A 20056-nucleotide genomic window follows, 5' to 3' on the forward strand; every position below is an offset into this window, starting at 1 on the left:
TGGTATGTTCACTCACAGACTTCTTGGCTTTGCCAGGTATAAAATTGACTAAAAAAATGTCTGCTTGTTCCTGGGATGAATATTCTAGCTAGTTTGGATAGCAGTAGAGTGAGGATGCAGTGGTTCGGCTTCAGTGAGAAGCGGCACTTATTGCACAGCTCTTGCTGGACTTAGATACGTAAGTAAGTGTTGAAGCTGTATTGCATATAAGAGCTACTCCCTCCTTATGCTGAACGAGAGCCGTAGGTGGTTCCTGCCACAGGCATGCTTGTGTGCTGTGCTTCTTGGAGTCTGACTGGCTTCTGAGTGCAACATGGAATTTACTAGTGAATTAAAGGAAATTATATTGTTGATGGACCTTTCTCCAGGAATGAAACCAAACAGCATCTGACAGGGGCATACACCTTTCCCTCTCCCCGAAATGACTGGAAGAATTCTTAGGGAAATGAAAAGCCACAGCCATGAGGCTTGGTGGCAACTGAAGACTTGGATTTTAAGACCTCAGGTTTGGTGTAGAGGACTAGGAATTTTTCATACAGAAAAAATGAATTGCTAACTTTTGACAAGATGGTTGTTACTGTGACCCACTTCAAGCTGCATGTTGATCGCAGCCTAGTTGAGGTCAGACCACACCATTTTATTTCTTCTATCTGCGAGGAAGGTGGCAAAAAGAGGGCTGATTTTGTCTCTTTGGAGTCTGACTTCATAGTGTCTTTTTTATAGGGCTTTTGAAAAACCAAGAGAGAAGGACCCTCTATATGAAAACATAGATGAGGAGACAGTGTGAAAAAATACAAGAGCAGCTGTCTGAGAGGTGGAGAAAAACTAATATGTTTTTCTACAAGCAGGATACTGGTGCCATGAACCTTGTGCTTTTGGGAGCTCCCCATGTTGAATACAAAAAAACCAAAAGCATGAGCCCCTCATGCAAAAACATCTGATGCCACCTTCAGGAAAATCGGCAACAGCCACCTGCCTTGTAGACGACACGGTGTTCAGGGAATTCTGCAGTAGGCGCTGCCCTTTCCACACCAAGCCTTTCCATTGATAAATGCTTAGTTTTAAAAGTCAGCCTCAGTTGCTGCTACAGAATTTTTAGGGAGCTAATATTTTCTGAAGTGTTAACAAGCAAAGATCATTTTTCCTTCCACACTTACAATGTCTTGTTTTTTCACATCAGGTGGTATATTTCTCTGCTACTTATCCCTATGTTATGCTGCTTATCTTGTTCTTCCGTGGTGTAACACTACCTGGAGCAAAAGAAGGCATTTTATTCTATATAACTCCCAACTTCAGTAAGCTTTCAGACTCTGAGGTAAATATTTAATCCTTGTAAACAAAAGTTTCACTACTAACTGTTCACCTTTCAGACATATGACCTGCTCCTCAAGTGCAGAAACAGATTTTTTAAAAAATTATTTCCTGCAATCAGGTTTGGCTGGATGCTGCCACACAGATTTTCTTCTCCTATGGTTTGGGTCTTGGTTCACTGATTGCCCTTGGAAGTTACAACCCTTTCCACAATAATGTTTACAGGTAAGGAGATGCCTGCACATATTACAATGGCATTTTCCTGTCTCAGCTGGAGCTGGATTCTGTCTTTCTGTGTACTATATCATTGATATAAAGTGCAGTCTCAGATCTGACTATTAAATGTTATGCCTAACTAGGATTGAGATGTGTAACTGCATTTACACGAATGGGAGAGAGCGTATGACTTGTCCAGCATGAAATGGAACCTAAACTGTGAAATCCTAAATCATTAAATCTTTTCACAGTAAAAAAGGGTACTATACTGATGAACAGTAGCACTGGTTTACCTACTGCTTAAAGCACCTTACTTTTATTTCAGGGACTCCATCATAGTGTGCTGCATAAACTCATGCACAAGCATGTTTGCTGGCTTTGTTATCTTCTCCATTGTTGGATTCATGGCTAATGTCACAAAGAGGCCTATTGCAGATGTTGCAGCATCAGGTATCCAATATATTTTTCTCTAAGTTGTTCAGTGGCATCAGTTACATTTTTGTTTGCATGTTGTATCCAACTGTTTCATGTAATTGTTCAAAATCCCTCCCTCAAAACATTCCTCAGCTCCCTGCCATTTCAGTCGCCCTTACTGCTTGCAGAAGGGAGAACATTGTTTCAAACCTCTCAAGGCAGTGCCAGCAAAATCATTTCATGTGGAGCAGACTGTCTGCCTGCCTGCCTAGTGCTCTCAAACCTTTGGTGTGGAGAGTGGGCAGCCAGAGACTCCTCTTGGGCTGACGCAGTGAATACTGATGAATACTACTTGCAGGGGATGGATTTACAAGAGATGGCAGCACAGTTAGCTGCTTCAGTGCTTAGCTGTGACATCAGATTATGAGCCTTTTGCTACTGAAATTGTTGAAAGCAAACTGAAAGGAGAAATGATGGTCACTGTGTTTTTGGAGCCTATATTCTCAAATTCAGTTAGGTTTTTAAGTTCCTTTTACTGTTTCTTGAAGTTAAGCCCTTTTTGAGACAGCTCCATTTCTTACCTGTTCAGACCTACAGCCATCAGCCAGTTTTATGGGACCCTTTATTATGAAAGTCATTTTACTTAGGGCAGTAAGATGTCTGTGGAAAAATTCTGCTATTCTTTGCAGCTCCTTGTCTGTCTTCCAGATGAAAAAGCTTAAAGTAACAGAGCAGATGGTTGCCCTAACGCAGCTGGTGTACCAGATACTCATTTAGCAGTTCTGGCCACAGGGGCGGATCTGATAACTGAAAGCTTGGTTGGAAGTCACTGGTGGACAAAGTATGTCTTGCTATACTAGCAAATATGTCCATTGATGAAATATTTCCTTAGTTTGAAAGGTAGAGAATTTAAGCCCTAAAAATAATCTTTAATAAGCCACACATACAAAGAAATTAGGAAAATAATTATGACGGCATATGCTGTTGTCAAAAATTGCTCTGGAAAGTCAGTGGTGTGTGAAACAGGCTTCTTGGATTTATATATTTGATACAGATATAACTATACAGAGACTATGTCTTCAAACAGAACAATATTTTTATGTCATATTAAGCTCCTAAATGAATTTTAAGGTACCTAAAATAATAGACTTCCGAAAGATGCCCATGATGTCCTGTGGCTACTAATTGCAAAGGATATTTGGAAATTTGACACTTTAATTAAGGTTTCTGTTTCTCCTAGCAAGCTCAGAAACTGGTGCTTTATTTTAGCACCATGAGACATGTTGCTTTGCAATCTCTTATACAGCTTTGTAAAACAAACAATATTATTAAAAGCTGTAGCTGCATTTTGGTGGAATGTGTAAGAGTAAAGTTAAGACCATATTTATCTTAAGTTTATTTTGCTTTTACTACTGCCATTTGGAAGGCATTCCAATCATATCTGCTATTGCTAGCAAATAATTGTTTCAAAATCTGCATTGGATTTACTTTGACAATTCAGGTGTCCAATGCCACCCCTTGCTTCACTGGATTGAAAGTTCCATATGTCCAACCAGTTCTCACAGGCAGATTTACTTTTAATGAAAACTGAAATATCAGATACCCCCCTCTAGGTGAAGCGCACTACTTTATTTCTGTGATTATTTAGTTTGCTACAGGTTTCCCTCTTAACCTGACATCAGCTGTCTTTCAGCTATTCTATGACAACAAAAAGATCTTATTTTTTAGTAAGAATCTATATTCTCCTTCAAACACTATGCCCTCCATCAGCAGCTAGTAGGAACACAAATGAAAAGGTTTGCCTGTTCACAACTACTGAATTTATTAAAATGTGTATTTTAAGATAATTAAGGGAATAGCAAATGGGAATGCAATAAATGCTGGAAAAATGTCTTTTCCACTTCTGAGCTGTCTTTGTTTCTCTTCTGAACTACCTGGTGCAAAGCAGAAGATTACAGCTATCAATAACTACTTGAGAGGGGGAGAAAGCTGATCAATCAGTACCTGAAGATGTAATCCTAGCCAAAAATATTCCCTGTCTTTGCTATACAAAGGTGTCTCTTAGGAGCAGCTTCTGCACTGCATCTAGTATTTTGTTTGCTTGCTTGGTTTTAGGGGTTTGGGGATTTTTTTGTTCAGTTTTGGTTGGTTCGTTTTAAAAGCAAGCCTCGTGCACTGACTTCTTGGTCAGTGAGCACTGATTAAGCTGAAATCCCTGGTCAGATGCTGCCTCTGTGGCTCAGTCATTCAAATATATCTAAAGCCTGTGCATCAACAGGAGGAAATAATCACAACACCCAATCAACCACGCTGACCTTTTCTCTCCTGTTTCTCCTACCAGGCCCTGGACTGGCATTTCTAGCTTATCCAGAAGCAGTGACACAGTTACCAATTTCTCCTTTGTGGGCAATACTGTTCTTCTCCATGTTGCTTATGCTGGGAATTGACAGTCAGGTAAAACTGGTGTAATAATTAATAATGAAGATAACTTGTGCAACTGTATGGTGCAAGGTTGGCCTCTCTGTTCATGCTGCACTGCCAGCTGTTAGTGGTGCAGAATGGTTTCTGGAATAATCAGATAAATAATAGGAGGTACTAAGGAGAGGGAAGACTAAGAGGTTCAGGGAGCCTGGAATAGTAAAAAGCTGATACTAAGACACATTCACTCTTTAATGAACTGTTGGAAGCATATACAGAACATGCAGAAAATTTATTCTGCAGATAATAGGAACTTTCTTTGAAATCTTAACCATTCAATCACAGTATTAAAAATACCTTTGCAGTGTTCATCAACGTAGGAGACACTGGGATATTTAGATGCCACAAATATTTCTGAAAGGCAACTTCAGAACTTACCACGTGGAGCAAAAAGATGCAGTGCACATTTCATTTCAAGCATACAAATGTCAGGAGCAAATTCAGGAGGCAGTAGGCTCATTATTGAGGACATCCTGGGTCTTAGTGTGTTCTAAAATCACTTCCCAGTTGTAAGGATCAAGACTTAATGGTTCAGGCCTTAGCTAAGAGTTATAGATGGTATCCAACAACTGGAAATGAATGGGGAGGCACACCCTAGAGGTTCTGCAAATCCAAATAAAACATTCTCTTGGGTTACTGCCTAGATTGAATAATTAAATAATGAAATAATTAAGTCATGCAATCATTTAAAAAAATGTTTATTGCAAAATGAACAAAAAAGCACACAGAACAAGAAAAAGCACTTTACATGCTAGAAAGGACTATGTCCAACAAAAGCATTCATTAATCAGTAATAATTTTAATACAGATAGAAACTACATTGTAAACACTAAAATCACTCTGTCTTATTTTACAAAACGTATGTTGAGGACTTTGTTAGGGAAGTGCCTTCTGCCTGCTGAAATGTTTGGTCATTTGTATGCGACTGGTCGTAGGCAGATATGTTAAATCTACATGCAATCAGTTGCAGTTGTCAAACCAGCACCTTACAGTTATTAGCACAGTCGTCATAGCACATAAGGCAATATGGGAATTACTAGCTTAATACTGTAATAGTCTTTCAGTAGAGAAACTCCATCATTTTCTATAAATCCAAGTTGACTTCAGCCTGTGAACCAAAATACAAAAAGACCAAGAGGGTGTTTTATCCTGCATCATGGAAGGAAGATGACAATTTGTTTTCCATTTCTTTGTTTTTTCAATAAGCTTCAGGCTTGGCATTAAAACCTATTGCTCAATCGGGGAGGAAACTACTGTGAAATTAATTGGGTCAAAAATATTCTTGAAAGAACTTGTCTCTAGGCAACTAACAGCTGAGGAAGGTAGTCTAAAATTATTAAAAAGAATATATATCTACAGGCTGTCACGCTTTCTTCATTTTCTGTCTATCAGAAACATTTCATATGCTATAATTTATAGGAGCTGTAACTATTGGTTAAATTCTGATTGCACTGCTGGAAATTAATAAAACTTCACATATGTTCCATTTTTCACTATTTCAGCCATCATTATAATAACATTATTTTGGAATATATACATACAGAAAAAAAATCTGATGTATGGCTCTGCTTTCAATTTGGAGAACCACATCCTCAGCAAAAATCTTTCCTGGGGATAGAAAAAGTATCTGATTTATTACATATGAGAACCAATCTTGTGTCTTTAACCTTCACCATGAAGCACTAATCTGATTAGACTTTTTGTGTTTGTTGGCTTTCGTGTATGTGAGTAAATCACAGGAAGGAGCAGTGTAAGTTTTTGAAGGATTTAGGGGTCAAAGCCTTCAACTGTAGGTATATCTTCTCTAACAAGAATGAGCACTTCATGTTCATAAATTGCATGCTGTAGTTCATGGTTTGGAACTTTGAGTGTTTTTCTAGCTGGAAATCTTTTTGCACAGATCTTTTTAGACAGAAACAAGGATATTCAGAAGCACTGCTTCCACTGAAGTCAAGTGAGTTTTCATTTATCATTTAATGGATGCAGCCTTAGGCCAGTGATGGGCACTATTGAAAACTCCTCCCCTAAATGTAATCCTGCTGTTGTAGTGCATTGCACTGTATTTTATTTCTAACTTTACTTGCAGTTCTGCACTGTGGAAGGATTCATAACAGCTTTGGTGGATGAATTTCCGAAGTTACTGCGCAATCGAAGAGAAATTTTCATTGCTGCTGTATGCATTGTTTCCTATCTGATAGGGCTGTCCAATATTACTCAGGTATGTTCTGTAGAAGAATGTGATCTTACGTCTGCCATACAGCATCTGTTTTATTTCTCCCTTCCCCTGCTCCAACCAGGAATCACTGCAGACCACTGAAGTGGCAGGCATCTATTATCGACGCTATCTAAAGACTTCAGGCAGCAGACGTTAACTTCTAAGTGTAAAATGCCTGTAGTCTGTGGATGCAGTTTGTCCTACTTCATGGTTCAGCTGACAAGAAAATACACATCTCTGCAGTCTGTCTTACAGTCCAAGAAGTGATAGCTAGGGACACTCTCCATTGCTTCCCGTGATCTACTAGATTGCAAACTATTTGAGGAAAATGATGGAATTATTGAACAAAAAGGGGTAAAGTGAAATTAAACCAGTTAATTGAATTCTAGCAGTAATTCAATTTTTGTCAGTATTGACCTCAAGCATTAGAAAACTTCAACCTGTTAATTTTAATTAATTTACATTAGTATGTCCCTAACCTATTTGCCACTGTTAGTTTGTAGCTTGCATTTTAATCTGTCTTGATTTTGGAGTCCTTACTATGTATTTTAACACTTCCTTCTTATATGTTTTAGGGTGGAATCTATGTGTTTAAGCTTTTTGACTACTACTCTGCCAGTGGAATGAGTCTCTTGTTTCTTGTATTCTTTGAGTGCATCTCGATATCCTGGTGCTATGGTAAACAATATGTTTTTATTTCTTCCATAAGCTGTACATATCATCAGGATACTTCATCTACTGATTTGTTCTCTTGTGTGTGCACATGCTGAGGGTGGAACAGAAATTGCCCTTGTTTTATATACATAATTCCACTGAGGTCTTCAAAGCTAGCTTGTTGGCTCGTTAGAACAAACACCCTGTGTCTAAGCCTGGCAGTCATCAGATGCTGAGTGTTTCAGCAATACTAAATAGGTGACATCTCCCCCTTTTTTTTTTTTTTTTATCCCCCTTCCTTGGAAAGCCTGGATCTTCAGAGGTGTTAGGTACTGCTGTTCTCAACATAATGACTTGGGTCTTTTGGACTTTGTAATGTTTCCTTTCCAGAAATGACTCACTCTAGGATCTTCTAGTGAGAACCAGGCTCCTTGGTCAGTTGTATCTTGCATAATTGTCCTAAAATACCCAGAAGACTGGACTGGCAAACTCTAGGTTTAAAGATGAATGAATATGTTTCATATTCTTGCCAGAGTATTTGTGCATTTGACCTTAGTTCCGTGTTAGTTCAAGGACCTACTCCCATCGTTATTAAGGCACTTCAGTTTATATTACAAAACTGATTCAGAGCTAGATAGCTGGAGTCTTTCTGCTGTTTTAATGGGCTTAAGTGTATGGAACAGCATTTTATAGGGGAGACATACTGCATAAGAATCCAGAAAATGTGAATGGAAAAATACACCAGCTAAATAATTAAGAAATCAAAGTTCCAAAGAATACGATCGATGTACCTTTTAGAAGATGAGGGAGTGCTGGTAGATGGCAGCAGCAGAAGGGCTACTCTTTGATTTCATTTGCAGTTCTGAATGTATATGGTATGCATATATCCACACAGAGTGAAGTTGGTTAATGCTAGGATGGGTTTATTTAAAAAAAAAAAAAAGTTTGTAAAATATCATTTGAAATCTCTTGTTCTACCAAGAATTAGGGTTGAAATTAACCAAGAGCATTTGTTGCATCTGGCCTTCAGATGTTCAGACTTCCTCAGCCTTTGCATGGGAATAGGTTTGCTCATTGCTAATTAATCATGATGCAGAAGAATAAGAACAAATGATTCTTGGTGTGTCTGAATTTGCACAATTCCTTCTCATTCAGATAGGTGCAAGGTATGTTGGGGTCTGTATAGCGCTTCCAAATACACCTCACTGTTTATGACAGCGTCTCTCAAAACCACTGAGCTTTCAACTGAATCAATTATCTGATATATTTCTATGCTGTTTCTTATTTCTATATTTAGGTGTTAATAGATTTTATGACAACATCCAAGAGATGGTGGGATACAGACCCTGCATCTGGTGGAAACTCTGCTGGTCATTTTTCACTCCTATCATTGTGGCAGTAAGGAACAAACTTTTATTATATGATTCAAAGGATGTAAATGAGGTGGCCTATGTACTACAGTGTTGTCATTGCCACCCCTGCAGGTTCATATTAACTCTGACCTCATTCCTTTTTTAAGGATTTGAACAATCCCATTGAGGCAATAAGCAAAACCCAGTGTCATTAGAGGAGGCCTGTGCCCTAAGAAAAGAAGCCCTGCTCAATTTCAAGATTTGTGTTAGTCCTCTGGAAATGATAACTAGTCAAGAGTTTGACTGGCAGAGATAGAAAACTGTAAAAAATAAATTTTGACCATTTCTTGTATTCTTAGATAAAATTTAGCAATCTCTCTAAAGTCTAAATTTTCCACATAAACGAAAATGTCCATAGTTTATAAACTGAATTCCTTCACAGGCACTATTCTGGTAATAGACTAGGACTGTAAACTGATGTTCTCTCATGGGATTCTGTAGCCTATACTACCCAGTTTATATTACATCGCTACTGTTTTTTCTGGAAACCATAGTATAGTCTTTTCCTGATTCTAAACTTTATCCAGTTAAGCCCATACAGTACTTCTTGAAATAATAAGCAAAGAAATGTAAATTTACTACACATAATGTAGTCAACCCAGATGCAATATAAAAAGCTCTTATCAAGTAGACACTATTACACATGACACAATACTTCTCACTCACTGATATTTCTCTCATAATCCCATACAGATAGTCATACAAAAGCAAACAAAGAGCATTAAGGAGGGGCACAGAAATGTGTTTATATTGAGGGTTCCTTGATTAATCTCTACCCAGATGAAGAAGGCTTTCATTTTTTCTGAAAATAAGTGTTCAGGAAGGTGCAAAAATGCTTTTTTGTTTATTTTACTGGTGTAGTAGGAAAATCACCAACATTGTATGTAAAACTTACCAGACTTCTCCTATCTTGTAAAATCTTCAACAGAACTTGTCCAGTGCAAGTTCAGAGGTGGAGATGATGTGCTAATAAAATCTGCCTCTCTGCATTCTCCCCTCTGGGAGTATGTTCTGCACAAGGCCTGAACCTGGGATCAGAATGAGCTTCCTTTTTGCTGCTTCAGTTTAGCAAGCTTCCCTGATCCAGGTTGTTTTAGACATTTGAAAGAGGCCAGGATAGGAGTCTTCTTTGGGAACTTAAAGGAAAAAATACCATGTTGGCAGGTCATCTGTTTGAAAACACAACAAAAGCAACCCACAAGTCCTGCTGATCGATGGTACAGTGTGTATGTGTATGCAGGTATTATTCCTCAGGACCCCCATCTTTCCCAATAGCCCCCTTCCCTCTGATTTTATGCAGGTTATCTGAGGACTCTACTAGTACCAGTGGATTCCCTGTACCACCATACCTGGATAATCTGAGATGCAGGTTATGTATGTGAAAATACAGTGTTAACTTGAAACATTAAGATTTGATTTTGGTAAGAAGCTTCTTGGGAAAACTATCTCCTCATCTCTTGTTATTGAAAAATTCAAAGTGGTTTTTGAATTTCATAGGAAAAGATCTGTTATACAGACACATCCAGTAGCCACTTACTGAACTGCAGGTTCCATTCTGACTGCCCTAATTTTTCATTACAAGTTTGTTTCGAGGATCAAAGCCTCTGGGCCAAGCACTCTTAGGTGGTGATATTAGAGAGGTCAGTGCAGAGCCAGGCTTTAAAGAATGTTTCTTATTCAGAGCCTCTAGGATTCTGCTGCTGACCAGTACAGGAGAGCTGTACTGATACTAATATTCAAATAAGAAAGTTAGTGGAAACAAACAAACAACTTCCCAATTTCAGATTTACAGGTTAATTATTTACACATTCCCACACCAGGGATTAAGCTAGCAGGGAGTCAGTCAGTGCAGTGGGCTGATATTTGCCTGTTTTCTGCAACCTTCATCTGGAAGACTGACCTGCAGGCCCCCTCTACAAGCCAGTGCCCAGCAGCCGTCACTGGGGACCAAAGGAACCCTTTTCTCCCTGTCTGGATGTAAAAGCAGGCTTGAGGTCCAAATCAATCCAGAGAAGCTCTTGAACACAGAACACTCTGGAAATCTCATCCAAACCTTCTTTTTTGCTGTATTTTGCAGGGAGTATTTATCTTCAGTGCTGTCCAAATGACTCCACTCACAATGGGAAGTTACGTTTTCCCAAAATGGGGCCAAGGGGTTGGCTGGTTCATGGCTTTGTCTTCTATGGTGCTGATACCAGGCTATATGGCATATATGTTCCTAACCCTGAAAGGCTCCTTAAAACAGGTAAGTCTCTCTTTTTCCCGACCACATGACTTGATCTTGAGAGACCTGTGCACACCGATAAAAGATTGCTGGGCAGTTATCTTCTGTTATATATTTCCTGTGGCCTCCCTTGCTTAGCCCAGTTATTTTCCATCAAGCTGGAAAAAAATAAAACCAAGTACCAAACAGACCAAAGACAAGACAGTGTCTGTGCCATCTGTTGTTAAACATAATTCACTGCATTAAATGTGGTTCTTATCTCTAGGCTTTGACAGTTTCAGACACTTTGCATCGCAGCTCCTTACACCTAGAAAACAAAACAGCAGTTTACAAAATATGTAAGTTTGTCCTATTAACACAAGACATAACATCATGTATCAAGGCAGGTGATGCTCTCAGGAATTGGAATCAAACTCTTGGGACTAAACCCACATAACTCTTGGTTTCCATGAGTCTGCTCACAGTGACCCTATTTAGCATCTCCCTGCAATGTGAACAAAGGTTTGAGCTCCTGTTCTGCATTACACCCATTCTGAGTTACAATAGCTGCCTTGTTCTGCCGCAGCTGAGAGAAAGTACAGGTAAAATCTTGAGATCACATTTTATGATCGTGCTGCACTTCCCTTTAGCCTTTATTTAAGGGATTTTTGGTAAACAGTTACTTCATAAAGAACATTAGAGGCCTTTTTCTCATTGTACTGTGCTCTTAGCCTCTCCCTGTTTCCTTATTCCCATTGTTAAAAGAAAATCACACTTCCCATGTCAGAGAGGTGTTGTATGGCTTAAATCCATTTTAAGGTCCTCAGAGAAATGCTGCTAAAGGAGTGTGAAATGTTAATAAGGCTATTGACCAGCACACTGTTAGGTAATCGTGTACAATTGCCATACTTTTTTAATCTGGATGCACCCTCAGTTTTCCCTCTCCTGCCGATAGTCTCATTCTTCAGCCACAAGTACTGAAACATGCATCTATGTCCTCTATGACTGTGGGAACCAAAGATTGTCAAAATTAATTTGTCAGAATTTCTGGAATATTCTAAAATCAGCTGAATCTTTCCAAAGGGACAAATGATCTTAAGCAGCATTGACAAGTAATGTCTCATGAATTGCTCAGATCTTGATTGAAATATTTGTCTTCAGCAAATTTTTAAAAGACTCGGTGATGCTTCAAAGAAGTCTACAAAAAAATATTGCTAGGTTCCCCCCCTCCCGGCCCCCAGCTTCTTCTTAGCTTTTGTATTTTGAATATGTTTCCCCTGGTCTTACGAAAACATTTATGTTCAAATGGAGAATTGCTCTAAAATATAGCTGCTTCTTGGGCAGAGTATGTATTTTCTAAGTATAAAACCACAGTAAAAGTTCCTCATCCCAGTCTTGCTGTGCATTAAGGTCTCATTTTTGATAGCATTGACAAATGATCATTAGATAATAGGAGGAGCCTACACCCCTCACAGGCTTTGATGATCAAAACTGGGCTCTCGATAGGAATGTGAGCTAGGCAGATAAACTTCATGAATGGAGAACACAAAAGGACCAGGAAAGACAGAGCAGAAATAAAACAATCTTAAATACACGTCTACTGTAGCTGTTGTATCCTTGGACTCCCAGAAGCTGCAGCCAATACTCTGCAGTCTCTTCTGCTCCCTGGGGAGGTCACCAGCATGCCTGATGTCCAGCCTTGAGTCCCTGCTGCCCACTGCAACCTTGCAGCCTCTCTACTCAACCTGTGGGCTTGCAGCAGTCACTCCTTACCTGCCCCACGCTGCAGTCTCTTCTCATTTCTTTTCCCTAGTCATGCTCCATTGTTAACGCCTCGTGGCATCTACCATTTTCTATGTGGTCTTTTAACTCCTACTGTCCTGTTCAGAACTCAGCTGAAACTGGTTTTAGTATATGTGACTTGCTGTCTTTTTGATAAACAGAATTCTTAATTTTAGCTCTAATGCCTTGACAGAAGTGTTTAGGATTGCCTTTTAAAAAAAAAAAAAAGCTTAGAAACAGGTTTTTGACTGCCTCACACTTATTGTTCTTTAAACAGCGCATCCAAGTAATGATTCAGCCAAGTGAAGACATCACTCATCCTGAAAACGGGCCAGACCAGGCCCAACAGAGCAACTCTGCAAACAAAGAAGCCTACATCTAAGCTTCTGTATTGTGAAAGTACCAATACTACTCCAGAAAAACAAAAAATATGGTTGAATATGACCACAAATTTATGTCTGAGAATATAATTACCTACCTCTAGTGGCAAAAAAAAAAAAAAAAGAAAAAAAAGAAAAAAAGAAAAAAGGTCATCTCCACTCTAAGGGAATCGCCATGGGTATGATCCAACCATTGCGTAAGCTCAGATGTTGACAGTGTTTTGTGTTCTCTGGCAATCCACAGACTGTTAATGTTTTTATCCTTTCACAATAATAGTTGCATATCTTGGAATTTGTAAATTGATGTGCCAAGACCTTTTTAATCTACCTTTTAGCACGACTATTTGAAGTTTTGTGCTGCTGATTTTTAGTAGTTTATCAATATTTCTTACCACTGAATCCCAAGACTGTTATTTCTGACTTTGCAGGAGTAAAATTAAGTTTGGAATTGTTTTGTACAAAAGAATGAAGCATTTTGTAAACAAGTGAAAAAATTCTGCCCTTTAAATTTGTTCTAGTCGAGGCCATTCGAGGGGGAAGAGATTTCTTTCAAATAACAGTAGGCACAGCCTTTATAAACATTCCTAGTGCAAATGAAGTTACATGGCTATTTGTGGCAATACAGCATAAAATGGCTGTAAATGCTACCTGTACTTAGCCTTTCAGGATAACTTTCAAATAAGAGCATAAATTTCTTTGAAAATACATATACTATTTCTTAGAAAAAGAACATATCTCTGAATCAATACAGCATGAATCACAGATGTTAGAGGCAAAAATATGACTTCTAACTTTTTTAGCAAAATGAGAAGTAACATTCAAGAGCTCTTAAAGATTCACAGGAGCAAAAGAAATACAAAGTATTTGCCGTTCAGGCTCAGAGTATTTGAGCATTTATTATTCTGTTATTATTCTACTATTACTGCATTGCCACCAAAATAGAAACCAAAACAATGGCTTAAAGACTGAAGCTTATCCTTGTAGTTCTAATGTAGGGTCTAATGCACAACTGTTCTTTTTAATCTGTTAAAGGACTTTAACAGTTTCTAATAAGCAAATTACAAAATACGGATTGTTAGCACTTTGAAAACAGTTTTACTTTTATTTACATATTATTTGTGGTGATGAAGGCTTGAGGGAAAGCTATTTCAATACGAATCTCTACTCTGAGCTGAGTCTGCATCTGCCATGTGGCTAGAAAGCCCATTCAGCTCATGGAAGTTTTTCCCTGTGTGGAAAATGCAGTGGTTAGCCCTGTATGGTATTTCTCGTTTGGCAGCTATATGACAAAGGATTATGGAAAATGCAGCAGTTGATGTTCGATTGTAAATGACTGTGACAGAACTGTGCAATGAAACATGCTTTTCAGCAAATTTTTGTGCAACGTACAATGTTAGATAGCACAATTTATGTAGAACTACTACGTGAAAAACATGTTAACTGTGAATGTTGGGTTTTTCGTTGTTTTTGTCTGAAGGTGACAAACATGTTCTTGCAATAAGGTATTATTCTCAGAATGTCAAGCACATTATTGTAGAAATAATATATATATATAATACACATGTATTTCAAACTACATCATAAAATCTCAGAGTATGTTTGGTAGATTCTAAACTGTTTCATACATAGATCAACTGTAAAATATTATGAGATCTAAGCTACATCCTAAACAGCTATAGCTGAAATGCAAAAGTCCTGTAAGTCTTTGGGATTTAGAGGAAACCCCTACATCCTACACAAACATTATACATGATACATACACATTATAATTGTGAATTTCATTAGACTAAGGAAAAAATTCCAACTTTCTCTTTATTGTTTAATGTAATCAAGTCCCATGTTGTTCTAAGAAAAATGCAGTATTTAATGTTTGATTGTAAACAATTATGACAGATGTTTGACAGACCTGCTCTTTAGCAAAAAGCTGTACAAACGTATCATATAGCACAAAATAGTGTTGTAGAACTACTGTGTGTAAACTGTGAATAGCTGTATCTTTTTTGTAGTACTTGCCCTGAAAAAAAGATTATTGTATGATCATATATGCTTTTTGCAATAAGGAAATATCTGAACACCAAGCAAATCTATCTCTATATAAAAATATATATGTAATATATACATATTCAAAAATATATACAGAGCCTGTTTAAAAGAGTACAGTATTATTTAGTAAATTGCAACCTGTTCTATGGACCAAATGTAAAATATTTATAAATTAAGATGCATTTTAAATGTCTATAAATGGTGTCATAATTAAAGCACGATTGTTATGTAAGTTTCCAAGAGTTTAGAGGAAAAAGAATAAAGGTTATATTATACATTAAATTCAGAATTTTTCAGTCTTTCATTGGACAAAATCAACGTATTTTCTGTGAAACAAGTTCTAAATGTTTCATGTAATTATATATATATAAAAATACAGTATTTTGATATTTAAAGTTTATATCACACTTGTGATGTGTGTAATTAATCCATACGGCCATTTCTATAATTTAGTAAGTATGTGCATACATAATGCAGAACACTTAAAAGGTGACAGTTTATAGCCCTACCTGGCTTCCCACTGCTTTAGTACTCCTGTAGGAAGATGGCAGACCAGGGCCTCTGAGCAGCCCTAGCAAAAACCCTGGATTTTAAAATAAACGTTCCTCAGGTACATTTCTGCTGCTACTTTGGGGTATGAACTGCAGCATCTGAAGTCACGGTTTTCTAAGCTGTCTCTGAGGAGGGCACCATCACAGGCTGAATCCCATGGGCTGGTGAAACAGCGGCCTCATACTAAACATACAGATGATACATTTCTACCAGAAAATTGTTCTCGGAAAAGGACCTGGGGTTGTTGATTGCCAGCTGGCTGAACAGGAGCCAGCAGTGTGCCCAGGGGCCAAGAAGGCCAAAGGCATCCTGGCTTCTGTCAGCACTAGCGTGGCCAGCAGGGACAGGGAAGGGATCTGAGCCCTGTGCTCGGCACTGGTGACACTGCCCCTCAATTACTGGGTTCAGTTTTGGGCCCCTCACTCCAAAAAGGCCATTGAATGACTCGAGCGTGGCCAGAGAAGGGCAGCGGAGCTGGGGCAGGGTCTGGAGCACAGGTCTGCTGGGGAGCGGCTGGGGGAACTGGGGGGGGTCAGTCTGGAGAAGAGGAGGCTGAGGGGAGACCTCCTGGCCCTCTGCAACTCCCTGCCAGGAGGGTGCAGAGAGGGGGGATGAGTCTCTTGAACCAAGTGACAAGCGATAGGACAAGGGTAATGGCCTCAAGTTGCTCCAGGGAAGATTTAGACTAGATATCAGGAAGTATTTCTGTGCAGAAGGGGCTGTTGGGCGTTGGAATGGGCTGCCCAGGGCAGGGGGGGAGTCCCCATCCCTGGAGGGGTTGAAGAGTCGGGTTGACCCAGTGCTGAGGGATCTGGGGGAGTTGGGAACGGTCAATGTTTGGTTAATGGTTGGACTGGATGATCTTCAAGGTCTTTTCCAACCTAGACAATTCTGTGATTCTGTATCAGCTGCCATTAAAGAGAGAGAAGCTGTCAAGCAAGTTGCACAGCAGTGTGTGCTACATCTGCATCTATGCAATACTGCTGAGGAGCTGAATGCTCCTGTGCTCTGAATTTAATTATCTAACTATAAAATTGGAACAGGACATCATGCTGGGAAAGAGTCTGAGCAATTTGGAGAACATGATTAGAATTGAAAATGCTCCTGATAGAAGCGTCTGAAATCATAGACTTCAAAACGCTGACCTTAGAAAGGAGCACTTAAATATGCAAGTACAAGGCGAGGGCAGATCCTTCTTCTGCTTTTAGAAAAGCTGGGAAGTTAGGGCAGGAGCATGTCAATTGTTTTGAAAATTGTTCACAGATTGTTCTGGAAATGGGGGAAGGAGCAACTTTGATGCTTTTGAAATACAGAGGAAAATTTAAATGATCTTTAATGCTTAGTTCATGGGCATTATGTAGTGTACAATGGCCTGCTGCTTTCACAGTATATTGTAAGAAAAAGCATGAGAGTTGCAGCAGATGCGTTGTTTAGTGCTGGGTGTCTGTGCAAGGGGCAAAGGATGGCTGAGGAAAAGGAACCTAGTGGAAGGATATTGCGTTAGTGCTGTGATATTTTCATGTTCTCCTGGAGGAATTTTCTCTTGCTGTGCTGCAGAAATCCCAACAGCAATTCAACAAGAAAAATGCAAATAAGGTCACTTCTTCCCTACAGGACTGCAGGATGCCCTGCGAGAAATCCATGTCCTTGCTCGTCAGGAGTATTAGTTCAGCTACATGTGCTGTTATTCTAAAATAACACTATGTTGCTTTTGGGGTTTTTTTGTTTGTTTTAAGCCTGATTATTTCTGTTTTGTTCTGCTCAGACCACAATAGCATTACAATTAACTGTTAAAGTTACTCAGCTCTCACTGTTGGCTGGTTCTCGGGGGGGCTGGGTTACAACCCAAAGGCATGGTTATGCATTCAGGTGCAGATGATTTCATGTTACTGTAGCCTGGAAGTAAGCACAGGGTGACATCTCCTGCCTGCCAACACCCCCTCATAGTCAGAACCACATTTGGCAGCCGCCATTGAACCCAGCTGGGAGCAGCAAAATGGGCTGCACTAAAGCATTCGGTCCCTTCTGCTCCAGGATAGATTCCCAGTGATGAGGAGTCTGAAATCTGTAGTATGGCTACCTACAATCACACACAGACGGACACGAAGGAAAGCGATGGCACGACAGCCTTATTTCCCAGGAATCTGAACGGATCAACTCAGAGCTAAGTGTGAGCTGCAGCAGCTGCCAGCCAGCTATAGCTGTTACTCTTACCTTAGTGTCTGCGAGTCTGCCAAACTACCACAAATTAACCAGTTTCACTGCTCACTCTTCAGAGCAAGACGGAAGGCACCAGGCTTTACATTTGAAAGCTTCTTTTTACTTCCTCCCCCTGCCACTCCCTCCCATTGCTTTCCCAGCTTCTCACACTCCTCAGGATTATAAACTGGAGGGGGGAAACACCAAAACCAAAAATCCACCCCCCAAAAAACCCCTACATGCTATATATATAAATATGTGGCCAGTTATTCCTAGTGTCCAGAGATGGCCCTGAGGGTACAGTGGTAACATCTGCCCTCCCTTCTGATTATTGCCTGTATCTTCACTACTTCTTCCTCTCCTCTCCTGGTAGCCACAGTGCCAGTGGTGTGGCTGTGGTGGGGCAGCTGTAAGCCACTTCTCCTCCAGGCAGACTAAGCAGCCCTTCAGCCCATGCATGGACAGAAAGTGATGACAAGGAAGAACAGCAGTCATGATTATCTTCATGACAAATGGCACTGACTGAACAGAAAAATGTTTAAAATAAAACAGATAAGAATGAGGTGGGAAGGAAGGTGGTGTTGGTTTTTTTTCCCAGTCGAAATCTGCCTTACTTCCTCTCTTCTTCCTAATAAAAAAAATAAACCAAAACCCAAAGAAAACACAACAACAACAGCAAAAAAGGATCGGAGCACAAAGAGGAATTAAATGAAGTAAACGGGGTAAAGTGAAACATAGTAGTAGTCCCAACACAGAGCTTAGTCTTCTGATGAAGGTGATGTAAGTATTGCCACTTCTCATTCCTGCCTCTATAAGCTGAGCCTGGTAAATAATTCTGCCACTCTTTCCTGCTGACAGTTTCTGGACAGTGAGCAATGTTCCTCTATTTTCACAGAAATTCAATTAATTTTTAGGGCTACAGAGCTGTATTGTTGTGTTTTATTCTATTCTTCTGACCAAACAGATCAGTCACTAACAAGCTCACTGTGCCAGCACCCTTCGGCAGGCAGGGTAGGGCAGGGGCACCCAATAACCCCCCACTGCCAACCCCTGGGCATGCAAATGGACACGGCTGCACGCATGCGCCTGTGCACACACACACGCGCACACACACACACACACACACACTACCAGTGCATGCATTCAAGCATTGCCCCTATTTTAAAAATTGTGAATTGGTAGGGGAGAACTTACACTATTCTGCAATTTAACATCTGATTGTTTCTTTCCCCAGGTTTGTAAATGGTCCCACATTAAAATCAGTGGCAAATATTCAGTTATTATTTTTGAATATCTAACAGGCTGAAGTAATCCTGTGAGTTATTTGTGAGTCATAAGTACATGATGGTGCCACATGTGTCCAACACTGCCTAAGAGAAGGACAGGACAGCTCAGGAATTGTCACAAGGACAAAATGTAATGCATTTTGCCAGCAATGGTGCTTTAGTCACATTGGAATAACTGCTTTACAAGTTTTGGGATATAAGTAGCTGAGAGGTGTTTATAAACATTTTAAAATAACAGTGGGTAGAAAATAGCCAAAATGTACATGTTAAATTTGTGTCTGGAGTCTCCTCTGCACTTTACCAAACTGGATATCGACTTAGAGCTGGAAGGCAATTAAAACTAAATGGAACAAGTCACCATTACATTACATCAATGCGATATCTGTTCATTATAATTATGCTAAAGCAAGCTGGGAACATCTAAACAAGTTTAACTTAAAAAAGCCTAAGAGGCTAGTTTTAGTCTACAAAAAGCTTTTCCAGAAATCACTGGCACCATCTTTTACTGGCAACACCATACGCGAAAATACATCTGCTTTGACACCCCAGTCCTCCCTGCAGATGAATAGCTATCGCCACACACAAGCGATAAAAATTAACTACAGCCAACAGAGTCAGGACTTTGACCCCTCTCAGCCACCTGGCCTGGCAGGGTGGCAGAAGCAGCACCGCCAGCTAAAAGCAGCAGCTTCTACCCAGCCAGCCATTCCCACGCAGCAAACCCCTGAGCAGCACCCAGGCTGTGCAGCAGCACCCACCACCCCGCACTGCCCCGCAGCAGAGCCCGCCTGTGCCCCAGGGGCTGGTGCTGCCGGGGCTGAGTCCCAAAAACCAGCTGCGATTCCTGCTGCCGGGGTTGTACCTCTGGGCAGCAGCCCACGGGTCTCCTCTGGAGCATCACAAGGAAAATT

At 39.9% G+C, this 20056-nt stretch overlaps 1 protein-coding gene across 2 annotated transcripts in view; it reads left to right on the top strand.

Annotated features, from left to right (window-relative positions):
* The window catches only part of SLC6A1 (solute carrier family 6 member 1), a 62920-nt gene extending 47534 nt beyond the window's left edge, over positions 1-15386 (top strand). For both annotated transcript variants that reach the window (XM_074914481.1, XM_074914480.1), the window contains 9 exons: positions 1181-1315; positions 1433-1536; positions 1853-1977; positions 4283-4395; positions 6506-6637; positions 7210-7312; positions 8586-8686; positions 10778-10945; positions 12963-15386. In XM_074914481.1, coding sequence (XP_074770582.1) covers positions 1181-1315; positions 1433-1536; positions 1853-1977; positions 4283-4395; positions 6506-6637; positions 7210-7312; positions 8586-8686; positions 10778-10945; positions 12963-13067 — 1086 coding nt within the window. In that variant the 3' untranslated portion in view covers positions 13068-15386. The remainder of the gene's footprint in view (positions 1-1180; positions 1316-1432; positions 1537-1852; positions 1978-4282; positions 4396-6505; positions 6638-7209; positions 7313-8585; positions 8687-10777; positions 10946-12962) is intronic.
* Positions 15387-20056: the final 4670 nt, after the last annotated feature.

The sequence above is a fragment of the Athene noctua genome, chromosome 10, assembly GCF_965140245.1.
Source record: "Athene noctua chromosome 10, bAthNoc1.hap1.1, whole genome shotgun sequence".
NCBI classification, from domain to species: domain Eukaryota; kingdom Metazoa; phylum Chordata; class Aves; order Strigiformes; family Strigidae; genus Athene; species Athene noctua.